Source organism: Rissa tridactyla, chromosome 4, assembly GCF_028500815.1.
Source record: "Rissa tridactyla isolate bRisTri1 chromosome 4, bRisTri1.patW.cur.20221130, whole genome shotgun sequence".
NCBI lineage: Eukaryota > Metazoa > Chordata > Aves > Charadriiformes > Laridae > Rissa > Rissa tridactyla.
The window spans coordinates 60,573,542-60,595,809 of record NC_071469.1 but is presented as its reverse complement, the minus strand read 5'-3'; the positions used below and the strand labels follow the sequence as shown (position 1 = coordinate 60,595,809).

At 48.5% G+C, this 22,268-nt stretch overlaps 1 protein-coding gene across 7 annotated transcripts in view; it reads left to right on the top strand.

Annotated features, from left to right (window-relative positions):
• Positions 1 to 22,027, top strand: part of LOC128909089 (exocyst complex component 3-like protein) — a 43,750-nt gene extending 21,723 nt beyond the window's left edge. For 5 of the 7 annotated variants that reach the window (XM_054200302.1, XM_054200301.1, XM_054200300.1 and 2 more), the window contains 10 exons: positions 616 to 733; positions 5,013 to 5,087; positions 7,282 to 7,382; positions 8,428 to 8,520; positions 9,812 to 9,944; positions 11,159 to 11,269; positions 12,825 to 12,980; positions 16,013 to 16,134; positions 17,717 to 17,896; positions 19,850 to 22,027. In XM_054200302.1, coding sequence (XP_054056277.1) covers positions 616 to 733; positions 5,013 to 5,087; positions 7,282 to 7,382; positions 8,428 to 8,520; positions 9,812 to 9,944; positions 11,159 to 11,269; positions 12,825 to 12,980; positions 16,013 to 16,134; positions 17,717 to 17,891 — 1,084 coding nt within the window. In that variant the 3' untranslated portion in view covers positions 17,892 to 17,896; positions 19,850 to 22,027. The remainder of the gene's footprint in view (positions 1 to 615; positions 734 to 5,012; positions 5,088 to 7,281; positions 7,383 to 8,427; positions 8,521 to 9,811; positions 9,945 to 11,158; positions 11,270 to 12,824; positions 12,981 to 16,012; positions 16,135 to 17,716; positions 17,897 to 19,849) is intronic. The other 2 variants (XM_054200299.1, XM_054200303.1) reach the window with 2 other exon arrangements.
• Positions 22,028 to 22,268: the final 241 nt, after the last annotated feature.

The window sequence follows — 22,268 nt, the reverse complement described above, 5'->3', positions numbered from 1 at the left end:
AATGAAAAGCTCAAATATAGGAAAAAATATGTGCTATGCAAATGCTGAATTCTTTCAAGAAAAAAAAAACCACAATAGCAGGCAGTGACTGTATTCAAGTCAGAAGGTAGTGAAGAAAGTGGAAATGAGAAGAGCAGAGATGCCAGACTTAACTATTTGTCTTTTCCTCTCTGAGTACAGTTACAACCTTAACGAAAGCTCCTGTGTAGATGCAGTTGTCCTGGTATATAGCTGTTTTTCATTCCATTCAGAGAGAATATGTGACACTTGTAAAATTGTGCATCCGTGGAAGTGTGCCTGGGTGACTCTGGCCAAGCCTGAGAAGGAATTCAGCAGCAGGGCAGAGGGAAACGGCGAGCGAAAAGTGTAATTTGGGCAGTTAATATAGGGAGAAGGAAAAGAAACAGGACAAAAGAATGGCTAGCGAAAGGGCATGTTGAAGATCATCTACCGTCTTGTGGCTGCCCCAACACTGCAGCCACTGCCGGGTGCTTGCAGGGCACGCCATTTGCTTAGCGTGAGGCTGTGGTGCCAAGCAGGGGGTGCCAGGTGGGCGACGGGCTGTGGACTAGCGGGAAGCTGCCCCTCTGGCTGAGCTCTTGTTTCTGTACGCAGTGGCAGCGAGACATGTCTGAGACCTGGGCAGACCCCCCAGCACAGCCTTTCCCTTGGTGTACAGTGTCTCGTGTGGATTATTTTGAAGACTGAGGAAAAGTTACTTGCAGTTGCCCGGGTAAGAACTCAGGAGTTTTACCCCAATCTGCCTGTTTTATTCCCATGGTATTAAAATAAGGAATTCCCTTGTTAAATTAGCTGCTCCCTTGCTTGCTGAGCCAGCTCTGCTGAGGTGTGCGTGAGCCCCAAGGTCTCCATCTTGGCCAAGGTTCATTGCAGAGCCCAAGTGTAAAGATCCATGACTGTCTTAGAATCATAGAATCATAGAATTGCTGAGGTTGGAAGGGACCTTTAAGATCATCAAGTCCAACCTTTAACCTACCCTGACAAAAGCCACTTCTAAACCATGTCCCTAAGTGCCCCATCTACCCTTTTTTTAAACACCTCCAGGGATGGTGATTCTGCCAGTGATGCTCTTCTGCCAAAGGGATGCTGCCCTGTCCTTGATCCTTAGCAAAGAGTTGCTGGAATAGTTGCAAATCTCTCTTCATCCCATTGCTGCACCTTCATAGTGCTGCAATACACTCTGCTCAGAAGCCAATGCATCTGGAGGAAAGGGGGGCTGTGGGTGAAATCCACTTCTTATTGAGGGCCATTTCAAGATGCTCTTCATCTTCTCTCCAGCTGTTAATGAGCCCACAGTGTGCAACAGTTGTTTTTTTTTTTTTTTTAATGGCCTCAGCTGTGCAGGATATTGAGGCTGCTGGATTTCTGTTTGTAGACCCCTCACAGCCCTCTCCAGCCTGCTGGATGGACACTGCTGAGGTTATAGCACAGATTATTTCCAGAGCCCGGCACAAGAAACCATGCAGCTGGTGCACACCTGGCACACCCCTCCTGTAAGGTCGGAGCGGGGCATCCTGCCCTGCGATCCCACAGGTGACCTCAGCTCCAGGGCTGCAGGATCTCCTACTTTTCTCAGTGAAGCACACCCTTTGAAGAATGCTGTTGAGACGTGTGGGATACAAATGAAGCAGGAAAGACGCGCCGTAGCAACGGGGAACTCCAGGGGAAACCATGCTATTTGTAAAACTCAGCGGGGCCTTTTAGATTCAGCTAAAGCCGAAATGCAGCAGCAGGAGTTACCACACTTATCTCTCTTGCTTTCCCTTTCCACCAGCCCCTGGGGAGCAGAAGAGGGGAAATTCCATGGCAAACTGCTGAATCACCCCAGGGAAAATACTCTAAATTAGAGATTTTCCTCAAGACGTATTCTCTGAACGAGAATATGAAGGTAGTCCCAAACATTGGAGTAGAGGTGCCAGCTGGTGACAACATGCTTAAAACCTACTGATTTCAGCGTTTAACGTTAAGGATCTTTATGGGCTGTTTCTAATCATTACCCTGGGGAAGACCACATGTTCTTAAGTTCTGGTTTTAGCACATATTTCAATGAAGGAAATGACTTTACTCAGAGTAGTGCTAGTGAGGTTATCTTAGAGCATGTCACTGAGTCATTGACAAGCCCTCAGAGACGCTGACTAACAATGAGGGAGAATTTAACTCTTTTTTTTTTTAAGTTTCTTCTAATGTAATAGCTGGAGAAAGCTTTTAACCATGGGCTTTCTGCTTTCGTGATACACCATGCGCTGAGCAAGCTCACCTAGATCTGGCAGTGGTTCTGAGCGCTTGTGCCATGCTCTCCTGAGTTGGCTGCATCTTTTCATGCCACCTTGGATCTGGAAGCATCACAGCTCTATACGGTGCCACACTGTACATGAAGAACAGAGCTGTAATTGCTGGAGAGTGTAGTACAGCAGCGTTGCAGCTTGCTTCAAATCTGACCAGTTTAGGACCAGCTCGAGGTTCAAGCTAATGAGCTTAAGTGGACATGAGCTGACTCCTACGGAAAAATAATGGATGTCTCTTCACTCAGCTCAGTGGCATAGCTTATAAAACCTGCCTTATCCCTCTATTTCTTTTTCCAGCATACTCCAGCCCTTCATTTTTTAAAATATGCAGGAAGCTGCTATTGAGCAAATATCCTGTCAGTTATCTCTGAGCAATTGTAATATGTAATTGTGACTGTAAATCACATGCTGCGGGTTTTGCCACTTCAATGCATGACTACATTTTTCTAAATGAAAATAGAATGACCAGAATAAGCCATGGTCTGCTTTGCCTATAAACACCTGGCTTGGCACTGGGAGTGCCGGCCTGATATCTGTGCAAACTGAAAGCACTTTAAACAGAAATGAGCGATGAGAACTGTGACCACATCTGAACGTGCTGAGAGCTTAGACACCACGTGGGGCTCAAAACCACTTCCAAACACCACCGCGGGGGACTCGCCAGCATGCAGGTGGCTTTTCCTCAGCCCGGACCTGTCTAGGGCAAGGGGGCTTTGCGCCTTTAGGTTGCAAGGTTGGTGAACTGGAAATGATGTTGCTGTCAATAGGGCTGTCGATGTGTCACCCTTGCCCTTCCGATACTGTGGAATTTGACGTGAGTGCAAGGCAAACCTTCAAGCATTACACCAGCATTAATTCTGATACTGAGAGGTGGAAAATGAACTTTCTGTTCCCTGCTTCTGCAGCCTCAGCTCAAAACTGGCTCTTTATCCAAAAACGGAGATGACAGGACCGGGGACATGCACACCTGGACAAAAGCCTGAGGGGGGTTTAGACAGACCTGAAAGGGATCTGTGGGTCTTGTGGCTTCTTCCCTCCATCTCTTTCTCCCTCCCTCCCTCTATTTTTTCAAGTAGCCAAAAGGAGGACTGAGAAGATCATGTGCTTTGGAGAATTTGGGCCAAGGACCTGCTGCTGCCCAAACGAATGAGGCTGTGTGGTTGTTCTGCCCACCTGCCTGCCTGTGTGTCACTGGTGTGCCCCCACCCATGTTGAGCGTCTTACAGAATTTTGACTGCACTTGATAATGATGTAGAGGTCTCAAGGATGTTAAATTCTTGCATGTTTTAAAACAACAGCTGGACAGATGAGGGACCCAAGTTATAACTCAGCCCCTTGTATTTTCGAAGGGGAAGTGCTTGGCTGGGCAGTCAGCACCGGTGGGCTGGCCACCCATGGGCCTGAAGCTTTTACAGCATGGGGTACCACGTCTTGGTGAGACAGGGAGGGACAAGGAAACTGGAGGTTATTTATGGGCCTGTTTGTTACAGCAGAAATTCTGGTCCTCTCTACATTGGAGCTTTGGTGCCTGAGGTGCTGGTGTCACCACAAAAGCTACAAACAGGCAAGCTCGTGCTAATTCAGACACATCATCTGATCCAAAGCAACTAAGTACTCTGGCTCAACAAGTTATTGCCTTGCAGTTACTAACTAAATGCGTGCTTTGTCCCGTTGGAGAGCAAGAGCTTCGTGTTGGCTTAAGCTGACACATTTCACTGTGCAACTGGGGCATGGCTAGAAGTGTTTGTGCAGCTTGGCTGGGATGTGTTATCTCAGCACATCGTGTTCATGCAATTTCTCCCAGTCAGGTGATGGCACTCGGGAGGAAAGGAATTTTTCTTGGGTTGTTTACAACTACTTATTTGTCTTTGATTAACGCTTTTCAATGAGTATGGTAGAGCAGTTGTTTTGACTATACCTTTGATGAAATTCTTCAGTGACAGCCACAAATTTCCTAATGCATCAGCCAGAAAAGAACAAAGACAAAAATGGAAGATCAGACTTTACATTCTTTCGATTTCTTTAGAGAACGATGCAGAAGTGGAAGAATAAATAAGCGAGTCAGGCTTTTGAGTTTAAAGCTTCTATAAAGGTCAGATCATGTTTTAAGCAATAAGCCCTCTCCCTGCAGTGTTAGTTTTGTTTTTACAGTCCATTCAAACTAACACAAGCCAGCCAAGTCTTGGGAAATTTCCCATCATGCAGCCTCATGGGGCTCATCTCACAGTGACAGTAGCTCTAAACACTAACCCAACTCCTCTTTGCCCTCACAAGTCCCTGCTCAAGTGACAGAATGCTTTTAATTAGCACTGGCTGGTTTATGTGGGTGCCAGTTGGAGCTAGGAAGGGTGGAAAATCTCAGCTACAGTAGCTGGCAGCACAGCGTTGTGTCTAAGCGTTGTTTTGCTGTGTGGGTGCCTTCGTTTGAGCTAAGCTAACCAGGGAAGACTGTAGATAACCCGGGCTGACACTGGGATGAAAGGAAGCTGCAGATCATTTAAACTCAAACAAACAATGTAGAACAAAACAGAACAATGTTATTAGGTCAGCTGGAAAATAGCCAGGCTTTGGGCTAAACGAGATGAACAAAAAAATAGAGGCAGAAATTCATCTAGTCCAAATGCATAACGAGAGACTGGGAAACCTAACTCATTACGAATGCCATTGTACCTCAACTGTTCTTTTTTCTTTTCTTTTACGATTTAGAGGGAAGTAGGGAAAGCCCTGAAAGAAGCCTTTGATATTGGGAAACCCCCTTGTGCAGATGCTGCAGTCATTCAGGTAAACCGAGGGAAACTGAAAGCTCTCATGTTTTGTGGCAGTTGTGTTTTTGCACACAAGTGCCTGGGTATTTGGCAAGACCCAGTTTTGCATGTCTTGGGCTAAGCTTGGTGTGTTAAAAGCATGCAAGTTAGCTGCCATCCTTAAACCGCATCTGTTTGCTCCCAAACCCGTTTTTCTGTTGTGCATATGTAAAGAAAACGAAACTAAAAAAGGACAAGCCCGAGATTAGCTGATTCAAGCTGAAGTTGCATTTTCATATATGCACCGGGATTTTCATATAACCTTTTGGAAAGTCATGGTGTATGTTAACCGGTCTGCTCTGTGTGAGTTTGGCAGAGCACTTCTATAAAAGCAGCAAGAGTTGCCAAGCCATGGAGCGTCCCCGTGCCTGGCAGTGCAACCGCAGGCAGCTTGCTCCCTGCTTATGTGCTGGGTACAGCCGCGACTGCTGCCCGACGGGGCAGGCAGCACAAGGGATTACTTCAGAGCCCAGCGAAGCCGAGTGCTCGCAGGGCATCGCAGAAGCACACTCTGCTGATTTATGAGCAGTACATACCATGGCCAGAGGGCGTTTGGATCAAAACCCGCAGAAGGCTTAAAATAAATCCGGGAGCTTACATGTGGACTCAAGTGATGCTAGAGATCAGGGGCAGGTTGTGACTGTTGAGACTGTATCTTTCTTGTCCACTGCCGCCACCCCAGCAGCAGCCCTGTTTCAGGTCATGAGAGAGGGAAGTAGCCCCATGGTCCTTTGGGATGGCAGACAACCTCAGGCATCCTGTTGAGTGCTGGCAGTAGGCATTGTAGATCAACAGCAGCTGGCCTTCCTTGTGAGGATACAGCTTTAACTGTCAAAAACTGGCTTTTCTGGCCCAACTCAGAGCCAGGCACCAAGTGCAGAGCTCACAGAGGGGACTGCTCCCTTGCTTTGCCCTGTACCCACTGGAGCGGTGGAGCAGTGATGTACTCAGTGATGTACTTGTGCTAGGGTGGCTCTTAGCTACCGAACTGGCTTTTTTTTTTTCCCCAGCTTCTGGCTGACAGAGCAAAGGTTTCTAATGGGGACCAGGCCAAAGCCTGGTTTGAATGCTGTGGCCCTCCTATCTGCAACATCTGGCCATGCTTCAGTGCGAGTAGTTTTGCTCTGTTGTGTATGTAACTGACAGGTTTGAATGCTCTGGGGTAGGTGATGGAAAAGCCTGGATAAATAGGCAAGCCTTACGAAATTACTGCCTCCTCAGTTTTCTGAGGCTGACACTTAAAAATCAGATAGAAAATAAACAAGGTGTCATGGAAACTCATCAGCCATGGTTTCCTTATGCTTTGGGGTGGCATATTTTATCCTGTCCCTTTGAGTGAACTTTTACATCTGTTGTGAGCAGTGGAAAAACCCATTCACGATGTGAGTCACCCTTTGTCTCTGGCTGACGCTTCCCAGAGCACTGGGAGAGCACAGCATATGAGTCCATCTGTCTCCTTTTATCCATCTGGCTCTCCTCTCCTTGCAAGCTTTTGTTTCCACAGAGCAACTAATGGGCAGCATTAAATTGCCACCTGCTCAAGCCTGCCCAATATGGGGCGGATTTCTAGCTGTCTGGCACAGCCCACCTCCTGCAGGCACCTCGGCCACCCAACTGGGATCAGTGGGGCGAGACAGGTGCCTTAGGGTTTAACACACATTGCCGTGTCAGGCGCGAGCGGTGGTGGCGGGGAAGATGACACCTGTCTTCTTCAGACGTCCCCGGTAGAGACGCTGGCAGAGGCACAGGGCACACTGTTAGAGTTGCCTAACCTTTTTTTTTGGTGGGTGCACAGAAATTTATCTGTGAGGGTGAGTCAGATAGAAGTGCAGGTGCTCCTGCAGATGAGAGGTCTTCATACGAGCTGAGCTGCCAGGCTGGACGTTGCTAGCAGAGAACATCTGCAGGGACAGGCTTTCCCCCGAGCGCAGGACTTGACTCCTGTTGACCGCAATGAAAGCAGCAGTAGCAAAGGTGTGTAGGATCAGGCATTAAAATCAGGCTCCTAAAAACCACTTTTATTTCCACAAGGGCACTCAAAACTGGAACAGAAGTTGTTGCCTAGAAGGCAGAGGGATTTGCAGTAGGGTGAGGGATGGGATGTATTCCTTTCACTGCACAGGGAACAAATGGCTTTGTTCTGCTCTCCTCTCATGCCTTGAAATCTACAGATTCTAACAGAGAAGATGAAGGCTGCCGGGCTGGTCAGTGAGAGCCTGAGCGAGAAGGTGGAAGCTGTGTGCCTGGAGGAGTGCCTGAGGTTCCTGGAGAGGTAGGAATAATGCTGTTTTCCTCCTTGGCAACATCCTCAGTACTCAAAAGAAAGAAATCCTGATGAAGCAACTGGTGATGCTGTGTTCACCCAAATCTGCCATTGCCCCACTTTAATGGCTGTTTCCCATAAAGCTGTTACTAGAGGAACAGCGCTTCGCTGCTGTTTATGTGTTCAGCATTTGCTGTCAGAGTAAAGCTGAGGGAACAAAGTGCACCCAGACTTGCCTGGACAGGTTAAAGCCTTGGGGGATGTTTATTCTGGAGAGTCTTGGACCTTAAAAACAACGAGAAAGAGGGGCAGCCACGTGGCCAGTGCCCAGGCTTGGCTCTTCCTACCCTGGCTGTGCTTCCCAGGCACGGTGCTTTCTGATGGCTCCCTGGGAGGGTGAGGAGGTTTTCTCAGAGGAGGATGAATGTCTTCTTCTTATCTTCTGCACTCTTACCACTTCTTCTGTCTCCCTTCATCTGCTTTTTGCTCTTCAGCATCTCCCTCCCTGTGTATCCCCCAGAGCAGAAAATGCCAGTGCTGCTGGTTGTAGGTGAATATTTCAGAAGGAGGTTTGATTTAAGAACCTTGGCCCTTCACATTATGAGGGGAAGGAAATCCCTATAAAATGGAGTTGTCCAGGAGCCCTTTGTGTGACTGAAGCTGTGACGAAGCAGTCAATAGACTTTGTGGGTTATTCATACACACTGAGGCTTTATTCTGCAGCTTTATCGGCAAAGCCCAAGTTGTTTCCCAGAAGCAAGTGTAGCAGCAACAGCAATGGCAAAATGAACCTCCTGCCTCTCCCTCCCTAGTAGTGGCACCCAGGCTGCTCAAGGGCTCTCCCTCTGCCGTTCCTGTGCTCTCCTTCCTCACCAGCTGGGCAGGACAGAGACTGTATTTGTCCTCTTGTAGACCCTGCCTTAAGGAGTGAAACAGTGCATGTTGTAAAGACAAATAATCACAGAATATTTCTCCCATTTGCTGCTGGGCTAATGCTGTCAGATGTGTTATGGAGCACACTAGCTTAAAGATAAGTCTTCCTGTTTTCATTTAGCTACGAAAATGAAGTAAGAAGCGCTCTCCAGCTCGACGGCTGCCCTGGGATCTGCAGCAGCTTACGAATCCTGGAGAACTGCTGTATTCTCAGGTTAGAAACCAGACCCTGGTGACATGCGGAGCAAAATGCATTTTCTGCTGTCTTATCTTCTTTTAACTCTGCTATGGGGTCAGCCTTGCCTCCAGCTGGTCGTCCAACCCCATGCACACCGACCCTTAAGCATGGAGGGAGCCAGCTGCGGTCAGCAAGACCCCTTCAGAGCTGTCCCAGCTGCCCCTGCAAGAGGGAGGGGGACAGGACTGCTGCGTTGGCAGTGTGGTACTGCTGCTTCTCGCCTGCTCCCTGCACATGCCTGTGGTCCACCATCTCGCAATTCCTGGTGCCCACGGCCCTGGGCAGGAGGCAGGCAGCAATGCCATGTTGTATGTGGCGACATTATCCCAACCAACCCTCCTGTGTGTTGCAATGTGGTTCCTCTCCCTGGCCTGATTCTCCCTCATTAGAAAACCTCATAAACGTTGCACTGAGATGTGCATGCTAGCGCACTTCAAGATAAGCCCAAGCTTAAGAGCTTTGCTGAATGAAACCCTGTCGAACATGCCAGGCTTTCCCTGAGGTTGTGAGGAAGGAGGGAAGCAATAAAGCGCACAGAAGGGTGGGGGAGGCTGTTTGCACCTACGAGCTAATTTCAGAAGTGCTTGCAGGGATGGAGAAAACAAGGTTGCTTCTCTTCTTCCTGTGTAAAATTATCTGGGGATCTCTGGAGTCAGCAGAACGCCCAAATCCAGCATATGCACAGCATTTACTTGACACTGGAGCCTTGCGTTGAGCCTAGGTAGCTGTTTTCTTTGATGTATTTGTGTGTTGCTGACGCTGGATCGCGGACTGGATACTGACGAGGCTTTTTTATGTAGTTCTTTACAGTGATACTGAGAATTTAGTTATACACTGAGCTTTTCCAGAAAGTAAAATGTCTGGTTTCAAGCTGGTGATAATTTTAACCAGCTGACTTGAAGACCATTCTGATGGAAGATAATTGTTCATCTTGTATTTGTAGGGTGTCGGAGGCACACAGGATGCTCACCCAGACTCATTTTTGAAAATACTGGGACTTTTACTTATCTAATCTCACTAAGGGTGGGTGCAAGTGTCATTTGTGTGCATTGACCTTTCATGTCCTTGTGGGAGTATCTTAATGAGAGCTATCCAAAAGATGGGTGCACATTTGTGGGTCACTGAGCTAGCCCTGGACCTAAGCATGTCTCCATTCAATTACCCAGGCGGTCGTGTTGGTTACTGTAGGAAAAATTTTTAACTGAGAGAATTGCCTGATTTGATCTGATCAATACTTTACATATCCCCCCCCTTTTTTTTTTAACAGGACTGTCTGGCATAAGCTAACATACATTTGCAGTGCCAGCACTGGTCAGGATGTTAAGGTAAATGGATTTCTAGACAGGATGGAAGATGGGATTACGGAGCATTTTCTGCAGACAGTCACTTCTAAAGTCAAGGTATGGGAGACCCACGTTAACACAGTGTTTTCAGACTAGGTCAGGCACGGACTTCACTATCATGTCCTGATTTGGGAACGATGAAACCATAGTTTGATTTTCAGGCCCTGTACCCTCCTCTGCCTTGTCTGAAGCTATATATTGACAGCTTCATCTTTTCCATTTTTTGAGATTCCCGTTCCACTGTTTGTAGTATTTGCTGTTGTGCTACAAATAGGTACCCCATGCTGCCCCTGGGTACCCACACCCCAAGGGCTGAACGTCGCTGGTACCTACTCATCCCCAGCAGCCAAGTATCTTCCTGGGGCAGTGATAACTCACAGAGCCCAAGGCTGTGGTGGGTAGTCAGGATGTAGAGAAGGTTGACCAGAAATATATCCCTCCCTTGGGATAAGTTCCCCTCCCTTCACACTTTCTAATATTAGACTATTAGCCCTTCACGTCCTGGACTCCATGTCTAGATAACACACAATTCCAGGCTCCTAATAGTGCATGGTGTTATGCGTTTCCGTGGGAAGGTCCCCTGAGCATCTTCAGGCTCATTGCACAGGCTCCCTCGAGCATTCTGAAGGCAGCAAAAGGAAAATGACAAAAGAAACCCTGGCCACACTGTGCAGTTTTGGTCCCCAGAGCTCATTGCCAGCCTGTCCCATGGGCCCACATGCCAGGACAGGAGCTGGGGGTGGTTCTGGCAGAGAGCGTGGACAACTCTGGGGAGGAACAGGAGACCTAGGGCTCAGATTTTCAGACCTTCTCTGGCTGTGTCGACACAGGCCTTGAATTGTGAAAGACAGAGTTTATCCCCTGCCTGCCTGCTAAATCATCCTTATACTTCCCCATTGAAGAAGAGGCAATGGCCATGCTGGGAGCAGGATGCTGGAGCGGAAGGGCACAGAATGGCTGACTCTTCCTGCACTCCCCGTCCACAGGGGCACATTTTACACAATCCCCAGATTAGAACTATTGCACCCATTTTTCATTAGTTTTTGTCTTCCAGGTTTGGGCTTAAGAAGTTAATACATCCTTCCTGAGTTTGAATTGTTTGTTTCTTTCTTTCATGTTTTGCTTTTCTTTGAAAGGAAGGCACAGGACGCTGCAGCTCATGGAGGAGTCTGTTTCCAAGGGCAGAAAGAGCAAAAGCGCAATAATCCGTTTCTGTTTGTGCTGTGTCTTTACATGTGCACCCTTTGACTCTGTCTGTCCCTTTTCCTCAGGGAACGCTGAAGGAACACTTCAAAAAATGTGACAGTGGTTTTGACCACATCCTTGAATCCTTGAAGCAAAGCTTTTTGGCATTTGGGAAGAAAAAAACAGACACATATGAGGTAAGAAATAAATAAGAAAGTAAGAACAAGATATTACTCAGGAAATCACTAAAACTACTCCTTGAACCTCTGGATGGCACAGTGTTTGAACATTAATCTAACAATTTTGGATTAATTTCAATTAATATACAGTTTTGTCTGTTGTTAAAAGGGCTTTTAAAGATCTAGGGGTCTCAGTCCAGTTCCTCTATCCAACGGAGTTGGATATCTTCTTCACTGCGACAGCTACAACCTTTCTGTAATCTCAGAAGAGAAACCAACAAGTGAAGAGATGTGAAAACTGAATGTACCTCCCAATATAGAGTGGGAGCATTGGTCCATCTCTGATCCTACCAGTGCCCCAGTACCATTATATTGGAAATCTTCTCAGCTTCTACTGTGCTTCAACTTTAGTTGTAAGGAATATTAATCCCTTTGATGGAGGGCGGACACAGAGAGGTGAAAGGTCCAGATCCCCAAAGGACGTAGTCTCTCAGGCAGAGTTTTAAACATGCCAGGGTTGGTGAAGAACAACCTCACAGAGTACCTAAGCTTGTTCCCCTTTACAGTAGCCGAAACAACTTGTCTAGAGTCTCATGACACCCTTGAGTCTGGGTCTTCAGCAGTGAGATTGGTACCTGAGTTACCCTCTTTTGCACGCAGCGTGGATTTGCTGCTGCTACCTGTGCCGCACGTGTCCCCCTCAACGCTGGACTCCCTGTCTCTTACCCTGCCAGGTCTGCAGGCTCTTTGTCAGTGCCGATTTTAATTAACATTTTGAAATGTGGAAAAAGGTAATGGAACAGAAAAAATTAGGAGCTATTCTGCTGTTGTTCAGAATCTGTCACTGGACATTATGTCACATTAGTGCTGGCGCAGGCAGCAGCTCGGTGGTGGAGCGCTGTGCCAGAGCTGTCTGTCTTTTGCTTTGTCTGGTAGGGACAGGGCTGGGGATTTCCTGTACCTTTGGACTGCGGCCTAAAACCGCTCTGATTTCAATTGCTAATGAAAACGTGGTCTCTGTGCGGCAGCCCATCTCCCCTTAGAAACGCTTGCTCCCCCTTCCCCTTCAGGCACCACGTGGTCTCGGCACTGGAGTTTCTCAGCAGGTAGTGGCTGGGCTCAGAGATGCTCAGGTGACTTCTCTCTGCCCAGACACAACTGTGTGCCCAAGGACATGGCCCTGGGATGTGTCTAGTGGGGATGCTCCAGGGAGGCTGGATCTGGCTTTCTCTGTAGTCCAAGCTGTCACCAAGCAACGTGTTTGTCAGCTTGGGGCTAAGCCAGGTGTCATGGCTGCTCTGGAGCATGAGCGTCCTCTGGCTCAGCTAACTGGTCCCATTGCTTTTGGTTGGATGTCTCCACACTTATCATCAATGTTTATGCCATTCAAATACAGCTTGGAGGTAGTCTGTGCATTAGACCAGGTGTTTTAAAGGGATACTTAAGCCGAGAAACAGAACAGCATCTGCATGGGCCCTATATCCCCTGTCCACACTGGTCAGAGTCCTATAGGTATGGTCTGGTCCTTGCTCAGTACCGGGAAGTTAATTTGGTCGTCTTTCCTCTGGAACAGGCCCTCGTCAAGGCTGTCAACATCATCATTATTACAGAATATGTGCAGGCTCTCCTGACCACTTCCAGGAAACCATCTTCTGTGCAGAGGAGGAGGATTGTCAGCAAGATAGAAGAAGATCATAGAATGCTGCAAACCTTCTTTAAAGAGTGCTTAGTAAGTCTTTGATATGGTTATGGTTTTGCGTTCTGTCATCAAGAACAGTACCAGCAGAGGAAAAGGCTCTGAAAGCAACAGAAAAGCTTAAGCGGTCTTACCGCAGTGGTATCCAGCTTCACAGAAATGACAATCAGATGTGCTGATGGCCCTTCTGATCTGCCAGAAGCTGTTAGTTTATAGTTTTGAAATGTGTGACTAGAGGAGGCAAGATTCACACTCCTGCCCCTGAAATAAGAACGAGGCATGATCCTCTGAGTTGGTAAGACAGCTCCAAAGCTGTCAGCTCCCCCAGGCAAGCCTTTGGTACATGGCATGGGGGTGCAGAAGAGGAAGAGCTGTGTTCCCCTGCGGTGCTTTGCCTTGAGCCTTTGGGGTGATGAGCCAAATCAGCTGCTCCACATCTTCACCTTCTCCATGAATTGCCCCAGATGCTGCTCCTCCCTGGACATGTGGTGTGCGTTGTTACCCCTCCATCTAGCCTCCTCCCTCCTTGCAGGCCCTTTCCATCCCCTCGGAGCTGGGCTGATGGCTGCATGAGCCATTTTCCTGTGCTGCAGTGTTTCCTCACGGGCGGAAATACGCTGATGCTGTTGTGGTTGGTGACAGTTGCAGGGAAGAACGAGTCTTCCTGCAGGGGTAAACACCTCACACCATTAGGAGGTAAAGACGCATTGCAGAAGGGATAGATTGGGTGTTAAAGCAGAGTCACACCTTTGGAGAAAACTTGTGGAAAAATGATAGGTCTGATTTGCAGAAGTGACTTCGGAAGCTTAAAAAAGCCTCTTTGCTCAGTTCGTAATCTGGTGTAATTGGCAGTGCTGCACACGGCATCTGCAGATGCCACCAGGCTGTCACACGGGTCTCTTGATTACCCAAGGGCAAGGACTGCAATGCCAGCAGCAGCCCCTCCTGCAGCCACTCCAGCCGGAGAATCGCTGCCATGGCCCCTGGCACAGCTTTCTTGCAAATGCAGGCTGAGAGCGCTCAGGCATTGCACTTTCTAAAAGGCTGGGCAATTGCAAAAGTTGTCTGGTAACAGGACTCAGATGTGACAGAGCAGATAAAAAAAATCTCAGCTTTACTGGTTTTAATAATTTCATAAATTCTGAGTCATTCTCATGACTTGCAAATTTAAGTGCTAGGGACTAGAAATCTATTTTCTCCTAGATGAGTCCCCCTGCAAGTAATTTGTCAGCAATTCTTACTTTGTCCAAAGAATAAAATGAAATCAAAAAGATCGTCTGCAGGCTTCTCTAAAAAACTCTTAGACCCATTACAATTAATGCATTAGTTTCATGGTGGAAAGCTGGAAGCGGGCAGCGCTTTTAGCTGAAGTCCCACCTCTCCTGGAGTGATCAATCACAGTCAAGTCAATGCTTTGTGCAATTGAGCCGGTGGGAATAGCAGAAGGATTCTCTGATCTTAACTCTGAAGTTTACCAGTGATGTTGTGCTCAGCATCAGCTTTGGATGTAATGTGCAAGGAAAGCTGGTTTTATAGTGTAAAGGAGATACAGGAAATCTAATTATCTACTAAAACCCTACGTGCAGCTTGGGTGAAAAAACCCTGCATTTAGTTAGAACTGTTTCCCTTGCGTCCTCAGTCTGTTCGCTTCCTCACTGGATGCGGGAGCACCGAAAACCTTGGGGAGGAAACGCATAAGCAATTTGCAGGGGACAGCCTGATCCTCAGTCAAATGCGGTACGCGGTTATGCATGCAAACTATGTGCTCTGCTGCAGACTGGATTTATCGTGCAGTTGCTGCACAGGCTGCACCTGCTCCCTGCCCTGCTCTGCCCTCTCGTCAGGCTCCTCCTTCCCCTCCCTCCTTAAAGCACATTAGGAAATACCTTGCTGCTCTCCTAAGAGCCGTACCTGTCAAAGGCACTTAAGCACTGCTGACAAGACACATCTTTTTTGTGCTTTTAGATTGCAGGCTGTTTACCTCTGACCTTGCCTGTCTGTATAGGCTTAACTAAATCTGACACCGTCAAATTAATTAGCATTTTGTAACAGGGAGCTTGCCGAGTAGGAAGCTGTACGGTATCGGTGCCTTAGGAGCTGAGCACAGCTTGTGCACTGTGCAGAGCTAGACATGCTGTGTGTCTGCAGTGCAGAGGAAGAGACAGAAGGCTGTCTTTGAGTATTACTGCTGGTTTTTTTTTAATTTATGTTCAATGCGGAGGTGAGCTGCATCAAGAAGGCGGTCTGCTCTTTCTAATGCCCCGGGGAGATCAGGGGAACCTGGGCTTCTCCTGCCCCAGTTTGGCAGCCCGTTCTCCAGGTTTGCTTTGTCACAGAGTCTCTGTTGACGTGATGGCATCAATAATTCAGGGAAGCAATTTAATCGCATTACCGCACCGATGAAAAATGTGAGCAAGACCTGAAGCTCTCTCTTGGCAGTTCATCCGCATTCTGCTTCCTCTGGCTTTGCTAAAAATGTCGTGTGTTTCTTGACGAGGCTTTCTTCTTCTTTGTGCTCCAGTTTAGAGGGAGCTGACCACATGCAGCATCTACCAGCCATGTCATATCCTTTACAGCGTCTAGCCCTGCTTTCCATTTTTTGTCTTTTTCTGTTAGAGGGTCTGTGTCCCTTCACCCTCTCCCCAAGGGCACTTTTCTGTCCCTGGGCGTGCTCCAGGGCAGAAGAAATGCCATCACGTCTGGCCAACGCAGCTTGTTTTCACAAAGGTACAGGACTGTGCTTGCCTCCGGAAGCAAACCGCTTCCCAAAGGGTGAAATGGCTTAAGAGGATAGGTGATGTAGGGAAAAATGAGGTACGTTTGCCTACTTTGCCAAAGGAAATGCAGGAGGGGATTCTGCGCTGCTGAAGGTAGTCACCCAGCCTCCCCGGAAGCAGTCTGTGGCTACACTCGTTTCTTTTCTCCTACCCTGGAGGGAAAATAGGCTTCTATATATGCACAGACAGTCCAGCAAAGCTCCTAACCCACTGGACTGATAGGAGTCCAGCTCTTAATGTTGTACGTTGCTTCCCTTGCCCTGAACACACCTTTGCTTCTCTCGCCAGGGTCCTGCAGCTGGTCCCCTCAAGGATCCTGTAAAAGCAATTTTAGAACTTATTCAAACTTCCGATGCTGAGGGGATGAAAATAGCCCTTCTGCCCATTCTCAAAGAATTTCCTGATCTAAGGTAAGGTCTTTTATTGGTTTGACTTCTGTAGTTTCTTACATGACTACTTGCCACCAGAAGACCTACAGCAATATTAGTCCTGCGATACTTTTTGCAGTGTGCTGGGCCAGGCACAATACTTACCTTTGAATGCACTCAGTGCTGCCTATTTGCAGATGCTGATTAACGTGGTTTATAACTTTGCCAGACATTAACCAGTGGAGTTGAGATGTCCTTCTGTAAAGGTGAAGGATGGATGAAATGGCTGTCAACAAAGCAGGAATGCTGTGGAAAAATACCACCCGAGTGCACAATTTACAGGCACGTGTGTGCCAAATGTAGGTTTCAAGAACATCCTAAACTCAGGCATTTCATAACTTCGAAGCACTTCGCTTTTGGCTGTAACACTTCACCGGTCCTTTTCTAGGTATAACAATTTCCACAAAATCCTAGGTGTATTCAGCAAGAATATGCACTTCCATTTCTCACAGGAAGCTGTTAACAGAGATGAAACCCAACTTTTGTTAGGGAGTGAGATCTTAGCTAACTGCATTTGTTCCAAAGTCTGTGGTTTATGACGTCTATTTTTTGTTCTGATGTCTTGTGCTAGTGACTGTATTTTTCCAAGTTAAGATGATTACAGAGTGGAGCGCTCTGTCACAGGATGCTATTCAGGCCAAACGTGTGAATAGCTTCAAATGGGGAGCAGACAATTTGTGGTAGATAATTATTTCAGTGCCTATTCAACATGACAGTCATGATATAACCCCCAGCGAAGGAAGCCCCTAAACTGCAGATTGCCAGAAGCCAAAAAAAACCAAAAAAGACAGACAAAGAGAGATCATGTTATGCTTTGTCTGTTTTCCATATTCTTTTCCTAAGCATTTGCTACTTTTGAAGATGCTATTGAGCTAAAAAACTGCTAAACTGCTAGAGCATAACAATTCTTATTCTTTTACTATATATATGCACACATATATAAACAGTAATATATTTCTGCAACTATATATTTATATAGATATATATGTAGTATAGGAAATGGGCGTAGGAAGGACTCAGAAGAATATTATTTTGATCCAGATCCCAGAGGAGGTCGTACTGGTGTGAGTAGGTGCACTATGCTCGATTTCAGCAGATTCCCGTCTGTTTAAGACTGTTTGGCTTGGATCCATTTGCCCTGTTTGTTAATCAGCCTGATAAGTGTGGCCCCGCTCAGCGAAGCAATGCTATGTAGAACAGAAATCTTGTAGCCTTCCAGATGAACAAGAAGTAGCTCCATTTGAGGAGAGAAAAGATACCAAAGTGCTTCCAAATGGTCAAATGCAGAGTTAGCCGAAACTTATAATGGCGGATACCGATCTTTTCTAGGAGAAACCTGAGCTGAAGATTTCCACAGTTTCATGAGGATGCTGTGTGCACTGGGCTCAGCCATTTCCCACACAGCGCTTGAGATGTGGCCTCCTCTTTGCTAGGTGGCCAGAGGGTGTCAAAAAGCAGCTCCACAGCTTCCAATCTTTGGGCTGTTTCAGCAGAATGGAGTGATAGGAAGCAAGCTTTTTTCCTTGACTTGTTCACTGACCTGCCCTCTTATCCTTTTGGAAAGGAAGGAACATCTGAGTGCAGTGCTGGACATGAAAGACTCACTCAGCCGAGAAGACAGAGCTGCTCTCTTGAAGGCGTTTCACGATAATTGCAGGGAATCAGAAGCAAACTTGCTTTTTGCAGATATAGAAGTAAAACCTAGAAAATATGGACTCTGTGGCTGCCTCTGCTGTTAGCAAAGGTAAGCGCGTGTGTGAGCGTGCGTGTGTGTAACATGCATACCTGCACGGGCGTAGGCATTCCTTGCTTTCAGGGAGGTGGAACAACTATGGCTGTAGCGTCACCTCCCCGAGGTCCTCAGTGCTGTATACGCCAGTTCTATTTCCCTCTTTCCACCTGCAAATTTCCATGTCATGAAGCACTGTGTTGTAGGCAGTGCAGGGCACCCAATGCTTAGGTGTGTGATTCAGGTTACAGCAGGGACAAAGGAGAAGACAGGGCTCTTCCTGACGGTGGTCCTTCACTCCCGCCTGTGTGTCCTTGCAGCAAGGTCTCTCGGCAGCATCCCCTCCCTCCCAGCTCTTACCATGTGTGCACGGGCAGGGTCTCCCAGGCAAGTGCTGCTGCCTCCTGACAGGGCGTGCTGAGGGATTTTCTCCTCCTTGATCCTCCTGCTTCCCTGGTGCTGAGGGGAGGGATGTGTGAGCCCCGCTGCTGCCCCCTCCGTCAGAGCTGTATTAATTAAGCCCGACTTGGTCCCGTTCAGGTGACTGTGCATGCCCCCTCCGTGCTGGCAGCAGCAGCCGGTGGCAGAAGGGAGGAGGGATAAAAGTCAGAGGGATGACTGTCACCGTAAGGTCTTAAATCCCCTGGCGTGAATTGCTAGAGCTCATTTGGAGCACCTGCAATCTCCTTCGAGTTTCCCAAGGGATTCCTTTGCAGTCGCAAATTGGAAATTTTTATTTTTTTGGGGTAAGCTGCAGCAAATCCCAAAACTAAGCAGGTTCTCATAGTTTAAAAATACTTCTTATTGGAGAATATGCAGCTGTTTGCATCACTTTAAATAATCTGCCACTTCTTTTTAGTCCAAATTTGTCCAGCTCTAGCTCAGAGCCATAGAATTTTATTTTAGCTTTGCCAGGCCAGAGCCCTCAGCTCTCAGAAATAGTCCCCCTCGGTTAATATTTACAGACTGTCACCAGTCACCTGCTGTTGGATAAGCTGACTAGACTGAGTATCTCAGGTTGAGAAACACAGTCCCTTTCTACCTCCTCCTCTGCTCTCCGGTGTCACCATTTATTTATAGTTCCCCATGTTAGCAGATCAGGGATGAGTTACACAGGACTCTGACCTGGGGCCTCCAGGCACAAGCAGACAGCGGGCTACCCTGGTAGCAGGGAGAGAAAGCAATTAGAAAAACAATTAATAAGCACACAAGCTTTCCCTTCCTAATGAAAACTGATCCTGATATAATGAGCTGGCTATCAGCCACCTACTTTTATACCCTCCTTTAAAGAAATTACCCATGGCATCACCTTCACTTCAGAAAAGATATTCAGGAACATGTTTTTAAAACACTGTAAGTCACTATATCTCCTCTTTGCTGAAATCCTTTGGGTAAATAGGCTCCCAAATCCCAGAAGACCTGGCTGCAGTGGAAGCACGTGTGCAGCACAGGTTGGTAGCCTCACCCGAGCTCAAGGGTAGCAGTAACGGTGAAATCAGTTACGGGATGTGCTCAAAGGAAGGTCACCTTCCTGCTTCCATCCCAGCCCTGCTATTTTGCTGCCATGCTCTGGGGTGTGACCTGTGGGTACATTGGGATTCATCTCCTTTCTCCCAGCCAGGAGCACAATACTTGTGCTTATTTGTCCCTTCTGCATGTGGAGCTGGGAGGACTTTGGAAAGCTGTTATCTTTGGTTGTCTCACGTCAGCACGAAATGACCTCCCAGAAGAGGAGTGAGCAGGTTTGGCGAGAGTGGGCAGGGAGCAGCGGGGATGCTGCCCACAGCTGCAGGCCCGTGCAGTGTATTAGCCAGCGTAGCCCAGAACCTGGAGATTTTCAGCAGGTAAATATCGATACAGCTTTATGCAGGAGTCTGTGTATAGGAGGGATGTTTTTGCTGTTTGACTCTTGCACGTGTTCTGATGAGTGCTATTTAATTACCCAGCTTTTTTCTTGCTTTCCCTCAGGCCTGCTGGGAGAAACATGAGGTCTCGCTCCCACGTGGCAACATCTGCAATCACAGCTCCTTGAAAGCTTCAGGGACCGTCGGGGACAGTCGGATGCACAGAGAAGCCTGACAGCTGTGGAAGACACAGTTCCTGCACTTTTGTAGGAAAACCACATGGCTCAAATGTTTCTATGCAAAGTCCAGGTGGAAGATGAATGGGATATGGCGGAAAGACATTCCTTCAAAATTTCCTAGAGATTGCCGCTTAGCTGAGTCCTGGTGGTTATTCCCAGGATGTGGCATGGTGGTGTGTGGAGGAGGAGGAAGGTTCTCCCTTGCCAAATTTCTCTCTGTTTCCATCCCTTGTTTCATGCAATCTCACACAAAACCAGGGACTGCTGCACCACACGGTGTCCTAGCAGATGACATGGCATCACAACCTCCCCCAGGGACCCAGGACCCTCCATTAGGGAATCCTGCCTAGCCCATGGTGTCGGTGGTGCCTGTGGGTTTGGGCACCTGGATCCACCCCCTGAAGCCTGACCTGCACCAGAGGGATGGAGAGAGCTGCTTCTTCCCTTGCTCCCCACACACAAAGGCTGTGACAGGCTTTGGGGGCAGCCTGCCGTGGTGCTGGCTGTGGGATGGGGAACTCTTCCTATATGAGTTTTACAGCTGGCTCTGGAGCAGAGTTTTACATTCATTTGTATACCTCAGTTACTGGAAATTTCCTCTTGGAGAGGGAGGGGAAAGCCTCATGGGAAGCAGGCAATGAAAGGAGCTGTTTGTCCCAGCCTCCGGGCAAGGTCTGTGCTGTTTTCAGATGTAAATAGGCAGTTCTGCCGGGAAAACACTGACTTTTCTTCCCAGTTATCTATGGACTGGTCACAACCTCCAAGCTGGATTTGGTTCAAGGCCCTCCTTTGCTATTGTGTTAATATAGGCCATTACCGCTCCTCTCTGGCCGTGTAAACAAGCAAAAAACCTCTGCTACCTCAGGCGTGCCAGTGTTTTTCTGAGCAGCCATTTCCCCTTCAATCTGCTTCCCCAACAAGAAAAGGGGCAAATTTGTGCGTAACCCGCCAACGTGCGAGGCAGGGGATGTATCAGGCCCTGGGACCTTGGGAACGCGCAGACCCGGGTGGGTGCTGCCACGCTCTGCCGTGCCCTTGCTGTCACCCCGGGGACACGGGTGTCCTGCTCAGGGGCAACTTGTCCGCCCGGAGCCTTCCATGCAGACGGGGTCCTGTGAGCTTGACAGGAGCTGGGGCAGGTTTATAATTGTCGTGAACTTTCCTCCTGGCACAGCGCTGAGCGTGGGGCGAGCGGCAGGGAAGCGAGAAGGAACAGGCTGCTCCATCTCCAGGGAGTCCTCGGTGGGCTTTTGGGGTACCATGAGACCTTGGCATCGTTACGCTCGCATCGTTAAAGGGCAGCGAGAGCGACCCGTGGCCTGCCTGCCCCTCCTGTCTGCATGTCTGCTTCAAAGGCCCAGCTCCCGCGTCCCTTGCATTTTATAGCTGTTCCTTGCAGCTTCAGTGAGACCTTTGCCAGGACGTGGGGAGCTGGTGGAGCTGCAGCCTGGCCAGGTGGGCGCGGGTCGGGCTGTGGGGCTGGATGGACGCCTGCCCTCCCAAGGGTGCCAGCCCTGCTGGGCACAACTGAGCAAGTCACCCTCCCCTCCTGCCTAATTGCATGTTTTTTTCAAGGGTGGGAAGGGATGACAGACCCGGCTGCGACAGCAGGGTCAGTGTCAGCCTCTGCCGATGGGGATTTCAAGCAACGAGCCTTCCAGAGAAAATAAATAAAAACCCCCTCTGACATTTCGATCACGGCCAGGCTAAAAATAATCCCACGGCATGTGGATGGCTCCTGCCATGTCCATGTCGATTGCTACATACGTCTCTGCCATTTGACATTTGCTGTCAGATGAGGGTATGCTCTGCTTGCAAGCAGTGGCTGGGATCCGTGAGGGTCACCGGGCTTGCCGCTACTGACCCTGCGGATGAGATGGCTGAGGACAAGCCCTGCCCCATCACAGCTGCCACTGTGCCTGTCCTCGCTGGGTGGGCAGGGGAAGGGCAGCACCTTCTGCTCTCTCTGTGTCTCTGGAGAAGCAGCACTTTCAGTGAGGTTTCTTAGCGGCAAGGTTCTCCACCCTGTGCAGACCATCCACTCGTGTGGCAGGGCAAATAAAGACTTGAATTTGTCCATGAGGTTTGACGCTGGTGGCATGCGTGAAGTTTTCCTGAGCTGGAGGGCCTGGGGACATCGGTTGGGGTGGGGATGGGGGGGTGATGGGGAGAGGCTGCCTGGTGTGGAGGCAGATGGTGTGGGAGGGATGTCCTCGGCCACCCGCAAGTCGCCTGGGGAGAGCAGATGGTGTGTGGGGAGGCTCCCAGTGGCTCCCCGGGACGGGAGGTGACAGCAGAGGGGAT